Genomic DNA, 13400 nt, shown 5'->3' on the forward strand with positions numbered 1-13400 from the left:
GCCTACAAGAACTTATTACAGTCGAGTTTTGATGTCTTTACTTTATAAGCCGCAACTGGGTGCATCACAAGTCGCCCATTAAAAAGCGATTAGAGACAAATGTTTGCAGAATCCCATGTATTACATAATGTTTTAGTTGACTCACATCTGTCCTCTTATCCTAATCACATTTTTGTGCTTCTGCTCTACTAAAGCAAATACTCTAGCTCATCATTCAATCCATGTCTAGTGAAGGTGTTCAAAGGGCTAGGACTGCTTTTAATTTCTGCTCTGAATCAGTTTATCGATTGCTACCTATATATGTGGGTTGTTCGCTCCCATTCTAGACATTGATGAATGGTTAAGTGTTCTACAGTCGATATTCTTATAGGTTGATATTTTTTACAGATTTTTTCACAAGCCATTCCTTAGAAGATACACTATGGAGAAACACATGTAAAAGTAGCACGCACAAACATATACACACACACACACCCAGTGGCTTACCTTTAGCTTTATTTCACCATTGTACAAAATTGGAAATGCTCACTAAACATGGGGAATGTTATTTAGGGAAAACCTGCTTGTAGTAATTGTGGTTAATTAAGGTGACATCCTTCAGAAGATCTACATTTGATGCTTTTCAGGAAATAAACCATTATTGCCAGAAAAGGAAGGTTTCTTTCCAAAGGTTTGTATACCTTTTTCCAAAGTATTCCTTACTGGTTTTGCAAGTTGAGCACACTTCTGAAATCGAAAGGGGCAGCTACGGGTTGTTCTCTGTTGTTCAGGTTCCTTATCATATAGAAAGCCCTTCAGGACTTCCTGAATGGATTAATCATACCCATAAGAATTGAACATTTTCAATGGAACTCTATGAATAAGCAGTTTACTGAGAACTGTGATCTAGAGCAAACCAGAAGATGGTCAAACCACTCCAAAAAGTGGGATTCACAACTCTCTGGGATGATCAATCTTAAGCTATGTTCTTATTATTATTCCTCCAAAACCATTACACATAACAACCCAACACTGAAGGACATGGATGGAATAGCTCAATTTAATCCAGAATATGACACTGAAGTTTCACATTTTGCAACTCAGGTTTCTTGAATACATCACAAGACCCCTTATGAATCTCATCCAGATGTATCTTAAAAACAACATTCAGGTTAAGTGGCCTCACAGCAACATGCGTAATGCTATGTTAAATATTGGAATCATAAAAATATAAATATACTTACAAGCAAAACAAAGTAACTACATGAATGAATGACAACATACATTTCCTGTAAGGTTAAGTTATGTTGACAAATATGTCTCTAAGATGTTTTCTTCTTTCACAGGGTAACCAACAACCAGGAGCCATGCCATACCCACAAGCCCTTCCGATGAATGTGGGAGAAATGACAGTCCACCATCCAATGTTTCCACACCCCCATCATGTATGCATGTCCCTCTTTTCTTGTTGTAATTTATGTCAGTCATAAACCAACCACTTATTTGGCACTTTGTACAAGATTCAAATTGGTGCATTAATACTGAAGTGTCCAAACTCGACTTTACAGCCTGGGCTAAAATTGCATACCCTAAAACTAGGCTCAGATCAAGTGCTGCTTCCACATCTAGGTATGGGGAGTAACATATACTATTAGTATGTTATTCCCCATTCCAAGGTGTGCAATGAAGAATGAGGGTGCATATTGAGTACCTGGTAACCATGCACAATTTTAATTTACGTAGTGCACAATCTGAACGGAAAACCTTGTAGCCCACGATGGTGCAAACTAGATCAGCTTGGTGCTCCTTACCAACCTTAGAAATGTATATATATATGATTATATAGAAGAGCTTCCCAGGTCAGCGTCATCTTGATTGTTGTATACACAGAGTCTCTACTTTTCCATATGCTTTTGTTGTGTTCAGAAGTGTTTAAAATATTGCTCTGTGTCCAAAAACAATTGTGTGAGAGGCTGGATTTTTAGTTGGAATGGATGCTGGTCCACCACAAGCAATAATGTCACTATTCATGTTCAGTCCAGTGAAGTTTTCAGTAATTCCCACCTGAGCTTAACCCGTCGTAGGTATAGCACACATCAGAGAGGCTTAACTTAAAAAATATGTAAAGCACTTGAAGTAGCAAAACAGTTATAAAGTTGATAGCACAACACAATAAAAACCCACTCAAATTTATGAAAGTAGAGAATAACTTGATGAACAAAATGACACAAAAATGACAATCCAACAAAGAGTATCGGAGAGATGAATATTCAAAGTTTTAAATAAAAAACTAAAAAATATCACCAAAAAGCACAAAGCCCCAGCTAGGGGTATCTGGTCATGCCAGACATGGTCAAATCAAAAGTTAAGGCTCAACTCGATGGATCACTGGTCAGATACAGGGATCAGGTTCATCTCTGTAGGAAATTTACATTCTGACTTAAAAACATTCATGAAGAAAAATTTGTTGTCGACGAGTCTCAGCGAGGCAAGCTGAATCGGAAGCAGACCTCAACAATGGCAAGTTGCTGAAGCACAGGGTCCTAGTCATTGATAAAGGTGGGAGAACTCCAATCTGGCAAAGTCCGAAGTCCATTCCTAAGAAGGCCTAAATGTCAGAGGCTCCTTGACATTGGACCCTCGAGGTCCTCTACATTCAGACTTAAACATTTATTGAAGTCAGATTTCCTTCAGTGGGACAAAGCAGCAAGCTGGGGCTGACTGGTAATTCAACTTTGGGGGCTGTGGCTTCACAGTGAAGCCATTCTCTGTAGTTTCTTCAGGGTAAAGTTGGCAAAAAGTTTTGAAGTCCAACCCTTGGGTTTCTCCTCACTGGTCACAATAGCAAATGCAAGCCTTCTTCTGTCTTTCAAAGGTCCAGTATTTTCTGTGGAGGGTGTCCAGGGGTGCCACATTTATTCCTGGCACTTACCTGTTGGTGGGGGTGACTACTGGCCCCTTCCTTGCCAATAAGGAAAAAGGAAAAGTTCGTAGATTTAACCATGACCACTTTTGCAGCAGTTCGAACTCCATGTGCCCTATTGCAAGCAATCCCACATTGCCCATCTCTGCCTGAATCCAACATGGCAGAACCTTTTTTCCCTTGTTCAGAACTCCTGTGCCAATACTAGAGGTCTGGCCAAGAATAGTATCATTCAGCCCCCTACCTGTGATCACTCAAAACTGATTCTGGGGGCAGCTCCTCTCCCAGTGGTATCCGTGCCTGGCTGGCTAGTTAGATGAAAGAGAGACAGGCTCCAGTGTGAGATATATTTGCCCATAATAGGGTAGGCCAACTTTGAAGCTATGCATGGGACTGGGCACAGCCCCAGTGCCATCCTGTCAGGGAAAGGTCAATTTCTCCCCAACTCAAGGCCTTTGCCTCGGCTTGGGAGCAATTTCACACATAACCGAGGAGATAATTAGCTCCTGGGTGACAGTTAGTAGCACTGGCAGATAGACTTCTAGAGGTTTTAGGCATGCTAAGGGTGGTTTATCAAAAGTATCTTTTGTAGAATGTTTGTTACAAATCCGACTTTACCAATGAATTTCATTTGTAATAAAAATTTTAAAAAGTCCAAGAATTAACTCTTTATCTGGTTCTGAGGCAGAGCTTTAAAAAAGTATCCCAATTCTTTCCCCATGGAACAGCTAACCAGGTTACAGTGAAATTAACTCTTATGGCATTGTCACTGTAAGGAATTGTTTAGTATTAAACATGTAAGTGCCTTATTTTTACATATTATGCACCCTGCATTATGGAATTTAAGGCCTTGTTAGGGTGTTTTATTATTATTTAAACGGAGATTAAGCCTTGTCAAAAGACGTTTTTTTGTCTGGTTGAATTTGCAGTTTAAACTGCACAACCGAGTTAGTATTAGCAGGTTTGCAGTCAAGTATTTGCATTGTCACTTTAGTGGTGGCACAATGAGTGCTGCAGTCCACCAGTGGCATTTAAATCACAAGCTCAGAGTACACTTGGTGCCATGTACTAGAGACCTTGTAAGTAAGTTAAATGTGCCAAATTTGAGTATATCAAAGTTAACATGACCTTCTTTCTAGTCAGGTCACATGCATTGGGCACTGGACAGCAGTGGCCCTGTGAACAGAGTCAAAAAAAGGAACAAAATCTAGCAAGACAATGGAGGTGACTACGCAAAACTAGGCATTTTCCTACATATTGTAATACAATGGGTACCTAAAGATGATCAAAATTGTTTAATAACTGTAGGATTTAAATATGCCATTGGTTTATGAAAAGTATGATTGTATTTCATATATAACCGAAAACTACATTTTTCATATGTTCCAAATGTGCAACCCCATTGATGCATTAATATATCATTTATTTTACAGCTTTTCCCACTAATAATAACACAAATGGGACAACAGGTAAGAAATGTGACAGAAAATTTAATGTGCAGTGTCAATTCACTTGATGAGCCAGCCTATTGGAATTTTCCATCTTCGAAACTATGATAGGTGATGTAAAGAGTCTTGGTTCCTTGAATAATGCAAGAGTGATTTTACAGTAAGCATTCAAAAAGTAAAAGTATAGTGTTGCTTTCATACCAATGCCATTATGAAAATAAGATATTGGTCCTCATGGGTGCAGGCGTTAAGGAAATTCAAAGGTAATGTGGGAGTTTCTGTTGAATGAATGTGGTTTCAGCTGACTGGACATTTCAAATATGAAACCAGAAGAAAGGTCTCCGTTGTTATGATGGCAGCCATCTTGAAATAGTCCTTATTCCCCTTCGACATAATAGGAACTGTAATATAGTCTAGGCATATTATTTTTTCTAACAATCCTCAAAAAAATAAAAACATCTGAACTTGAAATGAGTAGGCAAAATATTAACGTTTTTGTAAATGGCATTGCCTCAGAATATTACATTTGCCAATATTCTTAGCAATGAACAACTAAAAAACCTTAGAGCCTGATTACGACTTTGGCACCGTTGCGCTTACTCTCCAAAGAGACACAATTGCGCTGGTGCACCAAAGATGCACCAAGAACGCCTGCCTTATTAGGAGTTGAACTCATGCACGTTGGACTATCTTTTGCCTTTCCCACATCGGTGCAAGAAAAACAGGCACCGCAATGTTAACAGCAAAAATGTTCCGGCACTGCATAGACGGTGACATGAACTGGGGTTGCAAGAATACAGGGAGCATATGTTGTGCCCCGCCTGAATGCATCCCTATGGTGGAGGGTATGTGCATTCTTTGGGGATCTCTTTGTTTCTGCACCGCCAGCCTTTTCATGGTGGGGCTACTGCCATAAAATGGGTGGCGGTGCAGGAACTCGTAATATGCTAGGCCGGACTGCACCAGTCCCGCTGAGCATGTTACATTGTGGCACAGCTATGCCACTGCCAGGGAATGACTGTTCCCTTGTGCAGGCGGCAGTCCACCATGGTACAATGTTGAAAGTCGTAATCCGGCAGATGGTGACCGCCTTAGTTGATGGGGTTCTGCATCAAAACGTATGGATGTTTGCGCTGATCCGCCACCAGTAACACCCCTTGATGCAAAGCTGAGCAAAGCAATTTGGTGCTGCGAAAAGGGCATCTCACCAGTGTGAAACACCTTTAGTGCAAGAAAATAAATCACTTCTACCATTTTGTGCCACTTTGCATCGATCTGTGTCATTCTAGATCTGGCACACAGCCTTAGTAAGTCTGGGCCTTTATGTTCCAAGTCCATTTCTGGATACTGTTCCTTGAAGGTACATGGTACCTCTGTTAATGCAGTCTGTTCAGAGGGCCCTATAACTAGCTTCCATAGTTTTGTAGCCCATGATGTGGTTTTATTATAGGATTTTTAAGACAGTTTGGTTCAACACATACAAAGTCTCCCATCCATTACATACCTTTTAGTTAACAAAACGTCAGACCTATTGACTTTGCTACAACGTGTTTTTGTTAGCAGATTCCTCTGTGGATTTCTTAAAACAAGAATCTCAGCTGATTAAATCGTTAATTTGCGAACATGTTCTGTTTTCTCACTAGTTTCTTACTCACACTCCTCTGAAAATTGATAAGTCACATGAACTCTTAATTGTCTCAGACAATCAAACACAGCCAGTGCAACTCTTACCTACATCTGTCGCGTGTTCACTTTTTATGCGATACCACCTGTTTGTGTATGATAGTCACACTTCATTCTATACATTCACAATACCTGATTCAGTAGTCGTAGTTAAACAACTAATCGCATGTGCACTAAATATAAACTGTAGAGAGTATGCCATGGGCCCTGGTGCAAGCAAGGAAAATATCCATTTTACCTTATGTTGCAATAGTAAAATATAACAATCATTAGGGTTCAGTGGGCTCTGGGCCCTGGTGCCCTTGATGAACCAATGGTAGCTACACCCCTGACTCATATTTACCCCCAAAATCATAGGGTGTTACAGATGTACTGTAGGCAATAGACACGCCGGATAATATTTTTGTGTCTGCCTAATACATCACATGATTACCCATTCTTCACAGCGAATGGATACAGGGTTGGTTAGAACAAATCCAGGGATCTATAGCACAGTTCCCCAAATGTTCACCCATGGCCAATTTCATGGCATTCATTGTCTATGAAGATCACCTTTAAACATGTTGTGGCAACAAATGAGCTTCATGTGTTGTTTTTAGGTATGCCAAAAGTACACATTCTAAAAGGATATGTTTTTCTAAAGGGAATTAGAAGTCTGCTTTAGCCACCTGCACTTTACACGCGATCATCACCAACTAATTTATTCTCTTGTTTCTCTTTTAGGGGATGCTAATGAGCTCGGAGGAAATGGTAACTATATTTGATAAACAAGATGTGTGTGTGTGTATGTATATATATATATATATCTCAAACAACCTCCGTGACCTTTAAACAATACTGGTTGAGCAATGTTGGCACAAACTACTTGATGGCTAGATTGAAAGCTTTGGTCCTCCTGTTTATAACACAAGATTGAAATGCTAATTCTATTTAACTAACCTACACTAATTAAGACTGGAAAGAGACCCTAAATAGAGCCAATATAATAGAAAGGGGTTAGCATAGCAGAACCTCTGTAGAAGTTCTACAAGGAACGAAAATGTCACAACAAGAGTAGCGCACAGAGGTCTACACCTCTCCTAGTCTGAAAGGAATCTGAACAAAGCTAAAGATGATTGCCTAGATATATACCCACAGAAAGAAGATTCTAGAATCCCCTATCAAAAGGTCTCATTAGTGTCCGCCTTCAAATTATACTCTTTGGCATTCACACCTGTAACTCTTTTCTTTGATCCACATATTTGAAACGTCCATCTATTCCATCTACTCATTCTACACAGACAGTAGTCCAGTGGTGACCGTAACAAACAAAAAGTGGTGGGCCGGGTGGAGTGGGCATGGACAGGGATCAAGGAAAGGGGAGTAGAGGGATTAATAATAGTTTTTATGAAAGGAACTTACCTGAAGTACCTGCCACGTCCGTCACATTGCACCTAGGTGTTTTTCTTGGCCCGAGCAGAAGACACTGGGACAGCATCACTCACTCCCTGTGCAATCCATGTGCTGCTCTCATGCTGTAAGAGCAGCGTGTGAATTGGCCTGAGTGGACTGGTTTGACACTCCACTCAAGACAGGGAGCATGTGCTGTTTCTCCAACAGCGCGGGCTGGTTGGAAAAACCTAAGTGCGCATGTGTGTTCAGCCTGCCTAAGACGGCTGGCCAAACAAACATGTGCCCTCAGAAGTGCACAAACCAGTCCTCCTCCTCATTCCCATGGCCCCGGCCCACCCCTCCATACACACTCTGGCTCAGCCAGTAGGTGAAAAATAAAACGATGATGGAATATCATTTTCTTTTTTACCTGCTGGCTCTGAGCTGGTGGGGCGATGTTCCTCTGCTATTTCAGAGCAGCCACCCCTGCAATAGTCCTCCCTGTGCTCGTTTGTCTTATCATCCTCGGAAGAATTCCTGTTATATGATAAATGCAAGATATTATTTAAATGAGTACATGGATACAAGAAGATCAATATTGTTATTTTAACCACACATGTGTAGATATATATGAGAACTGCAATTCATTGTTATAAGGCATCGTTAATGTACACTCACATAAAATGTTGAGGTTACATGGTAAATGCACTTTCTATATTGGTTCAAGGGCACTACACCTCATTATTCATTTAGATCACGTGGATACATAAGGTCATAAGTAAACCTATATTAGGCCTAAACAATCTCTAAAGGGTGGAGATAGAATTATGCTGCTCCAGGCCCAAGTGTTATACTGAAAGGACAACTCCTTCCAAACATATAGCACATGAAAAATATTTATCATCTTTCAATGTTTTAACTTCAAAACTATTCAGAAATCTAAAATTAGGGGACATGGTTTATAAAAGAATTTTTATGAGTGACTATGACTTACTCTTGTCTTAGTGATAATGCTGGAGGAATGCTACGTGAATGGGCCATGGAGAATTGGAATCAGATACAAAGCGATAAACAAAATGCATGTCCATACCAATAAAATGCATGTCCATACCAATATAATGCATCTGTGTTAATGCTGTTAATCATTAATATTATTATAATTAGGGCTCCCAGTTTTCCGTTTTTACTGATTTTTACAGATAAATACAGACCGAAAACTATTAATTTTCCTGTCTGTATTTATTTTTAAATACAGAAAAATACAGATAATAGGTATTCTTGGATGGTTGTTTTCTACTGTGAATCATGAGCGCCAAGTCAGTAGGTGTACAGATTGAGAGGAAGGGTAGATGAAAAAACAATAGATTTCCTAATTAAGTTTAATTAAGTGCAGATCTTCAGTTATTTATGTTATTCTACAATGCAAGCATTTCGGCTAACGCAATTGCACTGTATACTGCAGAAACATTCTCCACATTAAAATCAATTGGCATTCGATTAGTGAAATAAATGTGGAAAATACCAATTGCAGCTTCCTTTATACAGAAAACACAAAATAAAAACGGATAAATACTGAAAAAATGAGCAAAAAATATATATGGATTAATACAGATGGTAATGTCAAAAAAATAAATACCATAAAACCGGGAGCCCTAATTATAATTTCACAGGGAAAGCTACAGAAATCATGCAATTAGGTAGCCCTGGCTCTTACCAAGTAATTATGTCTTTGCCTTATATTCCACCATCTGCTGCAAAAGTTTCAGATTTCACCCAAAATGTATTTATAGCTCAAACATCACAATTTATGGTACAACGCAGTAGCAGACTCGTAAAAAAAGTCAACTGGTCATCTTGAGTTAACCTGGTCCCTGAGTTAACCTGGTCCCAAGGAAGTGAAACTGTTGCTCATGCAGTATTAACATTTCTAGTAGACAGACTTGGGGCCAGATGTAGGAGCCTTAATACCGGTCGGAAACGGCCGATTTTGGCAGTTTCCGACCGGTATTTGGCTTTTGAGATGTAGGGGGGCATTTATTTACAGAATCGGTATATTTACCGATTCGGTAAATATACAGAATCGGTAAAATACCGAATCTGTAAATTTACCGATTCTGTAAATCAAGATTTAGGTGGCACTGTAATCAGTGCCACAGGCCCTTACAGAATCGTTATTTACCATGGAATACTATTCCATGGTAAATAACAAATTCCAGTGTACATGCACATCTGTGCATGTACACCTGTGCCATGTGGCACACAGACATGCCCTAAGGGCATGTCTGTGTGTCACCTGGCACACAAGCCAGAAACAGGGGTGCAACAGGGTGTCAAAGTGACACCCTGTCACCCTTGCAAAATCGGTAATTTTACAGATTCTGTAATTACAGAATCGGTATTTGCCATTGATTCCTATGGGCTTGAAGGCCCATAGGAATCAATGGCAAATACCGATTCTGTAATTACAGAATCGGTAATTACCGAATCTTACAGATTCGGTATTTTTACCGAATATTTTACCTACATAGCAATTACCGAATAGTGAATACCGAATCTGTAAAATTCGGTATTTACCATTCGGTAAATTGCTATTACCTACATCTAGGCCTAGGTGTTAAGTACCCTTCTGGAATGTAAAGCAGTTGGGAGATTTTTAAGGTCTGCAATAAATTACCTCAAATCCTTGCCTTTTTAATGAAAAGCGGTTGACCATTGGCGAAGCTTCCTCCATCATTATGTAGAAGGCTGCACCTGTTTTTATAACTGTGCTTCTTTTTTTATTATTTTTAATAATCAAATAAAGATATTTTTATCTTTGTCAACATCCCTAATTGATGGGCAAAGGAAGGGCTTTGTCTGCAGCATGAAAAAATCCTCACATATTTGAATGTTATTTATAGAGGAAAGGAATAATATGTTCTTTATCATTAAGATATTTTGTTTCATTATTTAGTCAAGTTTCTTTTGCAGCAGACACTATTCATAAAGCAGCAATTATTTCAATGGGGTTCTCAAAGTACAGAAAAATATCAAGCATTTTACTCCTCTTTTTAAGGTCTGCATGTCGCTTTGCTCCATAGCCAGGTACTTACATTTTACTTATGCAACATACAATAGTATTCTGCAGAGCTCCTCCTTAATGAAAAACCGTGCTTCTAATGGCTCAAGTGTGCACACAAAATACATGCAAAACTAAAGCCCAGGGGCTCTCTTACATACAGGGCACACTTTCCCTGTTTGCCCCATGGACCACCTACAAACAGGTGCCGTGCGAAAACAAAGAAATTGCGCCATATTAGGTTGAATGCGCTGCCTCAGGGAAGCTGCAAAGGTTTACTGCCCTGGGGGCATGGCATCCAAGTGAAATAAGGAACGGTTGCTTCAAAGTCACTCTGTGTTTCACTGTGCAGGCAGCACCCCCCTGCATTTTAAAGTTAAAGAGGGTAGAGAGATCCTCTGGCAGGCGGATTCACTGATTGACTGAACCCGCCTACAAGGGGATGTCTGGGGGGATCCATTTGACCCCCCTCGTTGACCCTCCCCAGAGGGCTGCTATAAGGGGGAGCACTGAGAGTTTGCCATTTTTTGTGGTGCACTGCCAGTGCGCCTCTTTACAGCTTCTCCCCCTCTGCACACACGTCCATAATGGGCGCGGGTGCAATCAATCAATCAATCAATCACAGCATTTGTATAGCACACTACTCACCCGGAAGGGTCTCAAGGCGCTTGGGGGAAGGGGTCCGCTACTGCTCGGACAGCCAGTTCTTGAGTTGTCTCCTGAAGGCGAGATGGTCCTGGGTCAGCCGGAGGTGGATGGGTGCAGAGGTAAAAAGATTCCCTCATTTGCATTGGGACATGCCCCCATACAAATGAGGGGATTCTCTCCTGAGATAGTGCTGGCACAACATGTGTGCCAGTCTATCTGTACTACAGAAGGTTCCGCACAAGTGCCTGTGGCCCCTTCTGTAATAAAGAAGTGCCCTGGGGGTGCACATGAACGTTGCGCCCCTGGGGCACTCTGTAATACTTGCTCAGGTCTGCAATGTCAGTGTAATTGGTGGAATAAATGAGTCATGCCTTTTATTACAAGAACTTTATGCATGTTGGCTATTTTCTGCTGAATGCAATTGCATGTAAACATATATTTTGCTAAATGCAGCATGCTATGCTCAGCAGAAAGCAAGACTACACTTGCACACTTCCTGTAACTCACTATATTTGGCTCTTGGCATTACAAGGGCAGAGTTAATATATTAATGATAATATATCAGTTTTCCATACAAAATTAACTCATTAATTGTGGGTGAAAAAACAATGTAGATAGAAATATCTAATGAATGACTCGTTTTCGCTCTAAAGAAACCTATGTTGTTTTGCATTGCATTTGGGCTCCCTTTGGTATCAGAATGAAAGAACATCAAGATAATTCAGCCACAAAATAATGCCACACAATTAGCTCTTTTGTGCCACATAATTTAGTCACCTGCTGCACAATTTAGTCCTGCACTGCTGCATAATCCTAGCGGTCCTCTATATAAGCTATTATATTGCTTTCAATGTATCACTGTGTTCGATCATTACTAACACTTTTCTCATTTCCCTTCAGCCACTTGTGCCACAGGTCTTCGCTGGAGTGATTATGCCACCCTATGGGTCTGTTTTACCAGCATTCCCAGTATTACCAGGAATGTCTGCATTTCCAGGATTATCAGTATTACCACCACTGTTGCAAGGGGCAGCGCGTCCTGCAGCTGAGGCTGGAATCAGCCTAGATGAACAAGCAGCTGTTCCAATGGGCCAAGCAGGGTCCAACCTCAACAGACGGGGAGAGACGTCAAGCGCTGCGCCTGGTGTCTCACCAGCCCAAGACACCGGAGAAGTTCTTGCAGTCACAGTACCTGCGGGAGTCAGGAAGGGAGTGACTGAAGGTAGCCTGGCAGGAGCAGGCACTGGCGAGTTCTTGCAAACGTTCACACCACCCGCTGGCTTGAGGCAATTTCCTACTGAGAGCACAACCGAGGTCATGTTCGTGGAACCCACTGTTGTGGTAGCCGAAACGTCACCAGATGCAGTAGATGAGAGACATCCACATTCATACAGGCCACAGAACCAAGGGTTCAACAGCTTGGGGAGAGGTGACCAAAATCTGGCAATGGCCGTGCCTGACCTCAAGCCTCTGAGGAAGCACAAGAAAAGACGGGCCTAAAATACGCATGTTCTAAATGAGGAGGACGTTAAATTGAACTGTGGTACCTTAATGTTCATCAAAAGTGAACCAAATTCTAATGTCTTGATCACAATCTGGCCAAAAATCCAATTTCGGGCACAAACATAAATTTGCCTCTTTAACAGGAATACAACTCTGGTGCAGCTTTTGCACTCCAGAGATTTTGCCTGCACAATTTTCTTAGGTAAAATGTAACTTAATTATGCGGAAAAGTAACAGAAAAAGCTACACATGTGTTAAGTAAGCCCCATTCGGAGGTCTGATGCTTGGAATCGAGTGCAAGTAGCTTTCTCAGCAAAAAACAAATCCTCAACAATTAATATTTAGCAGTCACATAATTTAATCCCGATATTTGCCCGGATCATGATTAGAGCATTGCACATCTTCATAGGAGTACTAGTACTACTCGTGAAAGAAAAAAGAGAACATTTGGAATATAAATCGCTTGTCTTGCCTTCTGCAAGCCCAAAACCTCAGACTGTAATACCATTAATTTGATAAGCTAAAAATTAAATGCATCAGTGATGCAATGCATGAACTTATGGGGGGGCACGGACTCTTTCTTCAAATGTTAATGGCACAATGCATTGCATGAATGGCATACATAGGATTCTTGGTGACTTCTAAAGCTAATGCTGACCGCAATGGTGGCATTGGATTTTCCATTTGAGTAATAAAAAGCACCAAACCGTGTAGTATGCGTTTGGTAGGAGATTCACAAACCTTTTGTGAACGAGTCACAAAAATTGTGCTATGAGTAGATATAACT

At 40.6% G+C, this 13400-nt stretch overlaps 1 protein-coding gene across 1 annotated transcript in view; it reads left to right on the plus strand.

Moving 5' to 3' along the window:
- AMTN (amelotin) overlaps window positions 1-13154 on the plus strand; it is a 32861-nt gene extending 19707 nt beyond the window's left edge. The window contains exons 7-10 of the mRNA XM_086963110.1: window positions 1326-1424; window positions 4336-4371; window positions 6757-6783; window positions 12011-13154. Coding sequence (XP_086819236.1) covers window positions 1326-1424; window positions 4336-4371; window positions 6757-6783; window positions 12011-12610 — 762 coding nt within the window. The 3' untranslated portion in view covers window positions 12611-13154. The remainder of the gene's footprint in view (window positions 1-1325; window positions 1425-4335; window positions 4372-6756; window positions 6784-12010) is intronic.
- The last annotated feature ends 246 nt before the right edge of the window (window positions 13155-13400 follow it).

Source organism: Lissotriton vulgaris, chromosome 3_1 (assembly GCF_964263255.1).
Source record: "Lissotriton vulgaris chromosome 3_1, aLisVul1.2, whole genome shotgun sequence".
Lineage (NCBI taxonomy): Eukaryota > Metazoa > Chordata > Amphibia > Caudata > Salamandridae > Lissotriton > Lissotriton vulgaris.